This window comes from Salvia hispanica, chromosome 1 (genome assembly GCF_029641045.1).
Source record: "Salvia hispanica isolate PSC_SH4W2 chromosome 1, Shi_PSC_v1, whole genome shotgun sequence".
Lineage (NCBI taxonomy): Eukaryota > Viridiplantae > Streptophyta > Magnoliopsida > Lamiales > Lamiaceae > Salvia > Salvia hispanica.
The window spans coordinates 57,563,169-57,568,113 of NC_142692.1; the positions used below are offsets into that span (position 1 = coordinate 57,563,169).

A 4,945-nucleotide genomic window follows, 5' to 3' on the forward strand; every position below is an offset into this window, starting at 1 on the left:
TTTACTTTTTTCTATTTACTTTTTTTCGCAAAATCAAATACAATAACTTTTTAAAACTTGTGCCGAGTCAAAATAGTTCTTTAAATGGTGAACCGCATAAATCACAATTTTATAACCACAAAATACAAAAAGTTGTATTAAACGATTGAAAAATTTATTAGGCAAAACTAGTATTCAAAATCCAAACTTATATCTGATGATCCTATTTACAATTTGCTACTTGCTCTGTCCGCATACAGAGTCACGTCGGCGTGAATTTTAAGAAATATAAAGGAAAATGGATGAGAAAAGATAGTAAATAATAGATTAATTTTTATATATTTATTTTATAATAAAATGTGACTGAAATGAGTTAGTGGAAAAGTGACGTATACAACTATTCATAATAAAAATGAACTTGGTAACAACGGATAGACTAAAATTATAAATCTGGACACCAAATGACGGAGTGAGACATTTGAATCGTCTCTAATAACTCTTATCCTTCACAGCAGCGTTACATTGTTTAAATTAATTGGTCGAGCATGACAAACTAAATTCGAAGATAACCAGAAGCCCTTTTTGGTAATTTCGTTAGTAATTAATTATTTATCGAAAACATATAAACCGTCATCATTGAATTAAACTAATCGCTTTTCATTCAGTGCCGTGTCTGACCTCTGAATCACTATATACACACACAGACACACATGTATTTATATCAACATATATCTGCATTTTTTTTTCATACGCAAACTCAATTCGCTGCTGCGTTTGGGAGCCGTCTTTCCGTTTCCGTTTCTCGCAGAAGAATTTGGCCAAGTAGCGTTTGATTTCACGTTTCGTGATTTTGCATCTGAGCATGTTTTTGAGCTCGATTCGGCTGCGTTAAAAATGAGAAGAAGCGTGAATGGACCCGACGCGATGGACACGATTAACGCCGCCGCCTCGGCGATCGTATCTGGGGAGACGCGCGGCCATCATACTTCTGCTCAGGTATTTGATTGGAAATGAGGTTTTCGTTTCTTGTTCAATTTTTGTTTTCCGTGTCTTCCTTCTAGTGTTTGATTGTGGCGATTTACGTTTTTTTTTTTGTGCTGGAATTGATTTTGAATAGTTCTGATCCGTTTCGTTGACTCGTTGTAGCTCAATTTTTTAATGTTTTTCTTTTCCTCATTCCGAGATTTGTGGCAGATTGGAGATCTGATGAATTTGATTTTGTATTTTCTATGTTTATTGATCGGTATAATTTTGGATATCGTATGGCTTTGTTTTTGTGTAAGCGTTGATAGAAATATACCACTTAATGTTCACCTTTCCCCCTGGATTTACTTTGGTTTGGTTTCATGGACTTCTGAAGATACTTGAGAATTTCGATTTTTTTTTTTTTTTTTTTGCATTGTTTTTAGTTTGTAAAAGCAATTTTTGGAGTTTATTGTTCAATCAGTGGGAAAGAGGTCCCATCAGAGACTACAGTGAGTAGTTGGATCTACAAATAATCATATAAAAAAGAAAAAAGTTACTCCAAAGTTGCATGTTATGATGCAACTCTGTTACTCCATCATGTCCCTTTTTTTAAGTAGTCTTTAACGAGATATGGCAATGAATTTGGAAGATTTTGTGGTTGCAATGATTAACTTCAATTTCCGAGGTTGGAAGCATGATGGTCTGCAAAAGACGGTTGCATATACTCAGAAACTCATGCTTATCCCAATGTTTTTCATTTATGATGATACTTGTCATCTCTTAGATGTAAATCACCTATAAACACAGCTAGTAAGTTTGCAGTGTTCAAGAATCGGCTTGTCCTGTTCCTATTATACTGACTGCAATTGTTTTCTTTCAGTCGTAAAGTATGTTTATTGGAACTCAAAATATAATGATATGCTATCAATGCATACAATTCGCTACAACACGCTATATTTTTGTTAGAAATTTTGACAGGTAGCTAATATGGCTAGTATTTCCTATCGGTGTCTGTCATGCTTCTTTGTGTCCTGTTTATCACAATTAGAAAATAGTGATTATTTGAACAACTTAGATTGTGAATCAACCTTATGTAATTTGATATCATGAACATTCTAAGGAGTGATGGCTAAGTTATTAACATTAGTTCTAAATGAATTCCCATCCAAGAAATTATCATTTACACCTGCAAGCAATTGCAAATCTTATTTTACATCTAAGTATGACTTCGTCTGAACATCTGCTCTTTATATGCTGATATGCATACATATATTTGAAGCAGAGATGCATAATCAGTTAATCACATTGTAGTGCAACATCATATTACTTGTAGATATGTTTTATAAAGTGCTATAGGTATATCCTTTAAGTTACTGTGTTTCAGGCGCTTCACATGATAATAAAACTCTGTTTGGAAGCCTGTATTACTCATTGTTATGTATTACTCATTGTTATTGGCAATAGGAGCAGAGATATAAATCAACATTATGGCTTTCTATGGCTTTGAAGAAGATCTATCATTATGTGGAGCAGGAAAAAAATATTATATTTGTGAACTAATAAATCCAACTTGAAATCTGACATATTAGTTTCATTCCTATGGTAACTTGAAATTGTGTTTAAAAATTTTATAGGATGACAAGTAAAATCACAGGTGTATGATATACAAGCCTGGTCCCTGTAAAGTGCACCATGTTTTTTTTTTTAAATTATTTCTACGACTATAATTGATGACTACCATCTCATTCACAATCCTGTAAAATGCATCATGTTGTGCTATCTTGATTTTGACCAAAATAATTTTTGTCAAGAACTTGGGGCAGTTTGACCAAGAACTTCAAGGGAATATCCAGAAAACTAGTTCATGTGTTGTTATTCCTGCTTGTGGCTCCCAGTCCTTCATTTAGCATACATCTCGCTCTAGTGACCTAGTCTTGTACTCTTGTTTAAGGATTTTCTGAGTGATATTTGCAAAATAAATTTCATATTGCGACTATTGGTTTGTCAGATTGTTCTTTGAATTTGATGAGCAATCTCTCCGCTATGTTTTAGGAGTACCATTTAATCAGTATCATTGATTAAGATTCCCCGATAAAAAAAGATTGAACAGATCTTTCGATAACTTGATCTTTTTAGCTAGTGACTGATATGCGTTCAGCTTCAAATGTATTATTTTTATGAACTCCAACTTTTTTCTTCATTTACATGTTTCCAACATTTCTTAGTTGATGCCAACGTATTGTTATCACATTAGTTTGTTGTTCCAACTTAAGAAAAATACTACTACTATGATATTGAAGTAGTACTATTGGTTGTGCAGAAAAGAAGGTGGGGAAGCTTCTGGAGTCTTTACTGGTGTTTTGGGTCGCCCAAGAATAAGCGAATCAGGCATGCCATTCTTGTTCCTGAAAGTAGTGCCTCAGGGGCTGATTCCACCAGAGCTGAACATTCATCCCAACCGCCTTCTATAGTATTTCCTTTTGTCGCACCTCCTTCGTCTCCTGCATCTTTCCTTCCTTCAGAAACTCCTTCTGCTACTCAGTCACCGAGTGGCATATTATCTATGACATCTGTATCAGCAAATATGTATTCTCCCGGTCCTGCCTCTATGTTTGCAATTGGACCTTATGCTCACGAGACCCAGTTAGTTTCTCCTCCAGTCTTTTCTACATTCACCACAGAGCCATCTACTGCCCCTTACACGCCTCCCCCTGAGTCTGTCCACATGACCACACCATCCTCTCCTGAGGTGCCGTTTGCAAGACTTCTTGAACCCAACCTCCAGAGCGGTCAGAGATACCCTTTTTCGCAGTATGAATTTCAGTCTTATCAGCTTCAACCTGGCAGTCCAGTAAGCCATCTGATCTCACCAAGCTCGGGCATCTCTGGTTCAGGCACGTCGTCACCTTTCCTCGACCGTGAATTTGCAGCTGCTGGTCATCCCTTTTTCCTCGAGTTCAAAACTGGTAACCCTCCTAAACTTCTGGAACTCGACAAGATTGTCCTTCGCGAATGGGAGTCTCGTCAAGCATCTGGTGCAGTAACTCCAGATGCTGTGGGGCCCATACCACGGGACAACCACCTACTGAATCGTCAAGATTCAGATAGCGGCAATAGATTGCAAAACGAGGAGAGTGCAGTGAGTCATAGGGTTTCATTCGAGATAACGGATGAGGAAGTGATAAGATGCGTGGAAAAGATGCCCCAGTCGAATTCAAGCTCACAACACATGAGCGGGTGGTTAGAAAAGGCAAACGCAGGAGAAAGCTCGAGAAGGAGAGGGGAGGCAGAGGAGGGGGAGATGGAAGGAGGGCATCAGAAGAAGCGAACGATCACTCTAGGATCGAGCAAGGAATTCAACTTTGAGAACATGGACGAATCGAGCATGGGGTCGTCGGAGTGGTTTGTTGGGGAGGAGGGAGGAGGACATAACGAGAAGTGGTCGTTCTTCCCGATGATGCAGACAGGGGTGAGCTAGGTAGCAACATCGAAATTGAAACAATGGTAAGTTAGGACTGACTCAATATATACACTACACTGTTTTTTGACCAGCAGGATATAGCAATAGCAGATTCATAGAGTCGGGCCTGTGTGTCTATTGGTCTCGATACAATTTCTTATATATGTAATATAAATAATACTACACATCATAAAAATGAATAGCTTTGCTTTCGATGTATGCCGTTGGAAGGTTTGAATTTCAAACCGGAAACAAACTTTGCAACGATGTAGTTCGGGGTTTTTTTCAAGCTGATCTCTTTCATGTTTATCTCTTGGGCCCTTTTTAGTATGATGGGATGAAATGAATGTAGGAATGAAATGTCAATTTGTTTGCATTTTCATTCCATCATATCAATGGCCTTAGTTTCTGGAGTTAATCTTATCCTAGTTCGATTACGCTTAGGATTCTTTATTTTAGTAGGGTTTTATTTTAAGTTGGAGTCTTTAGTAGGGTCTATAAATAGATTATGTTTCTTAGTTCAAAGTGGGGAGAATTTGC

General features: G+C 37.2%; 1 protein-coding gene across 1 annotated transcript; it reads left to right on the top strand.

Moving 5' to 3' along the window:
- Positions 1-635: 635 nt before the first annotated feature.
- On the top strand, positions 636-4,694 carry LOC125223003 (uncharacterized). The gene is made up of 2 exons (XM_048125944.2): positions 636-975; positions 3,266-4,694. The coding sequence occupies exons 1-2, from the start codon at positions 874-876 to the stop codon at positions 4,421-4,423; spliced, it is 1,260 nt and encodes a 419-aa protein (XP_047981901.1). The 5' UTR covers positions 636-873; the 3' UTR covers positions 4,424-4,694.
- Positions 4,695-4,945: the final 251 nt, after the last annotated feature.

What these genes read in the sequence shown, in the direction of transcription:
- LOC125223003 (XM_048125944.2), top strand. Translation starts at nt 874, where the DNA reads ATGAGAAGAAGCGTGAATGGACCCGACGCGATGGACACGATTAACGCC. An exon ending in GCCATCATACTTCTGCTCAG is followed by an intron (nt 976 to 3,265) that starts GTATTTGATTGG and finishes TTGGTTGTGCAG; the next exon opens with AAAAGAAGGTGGGGAAGCTT.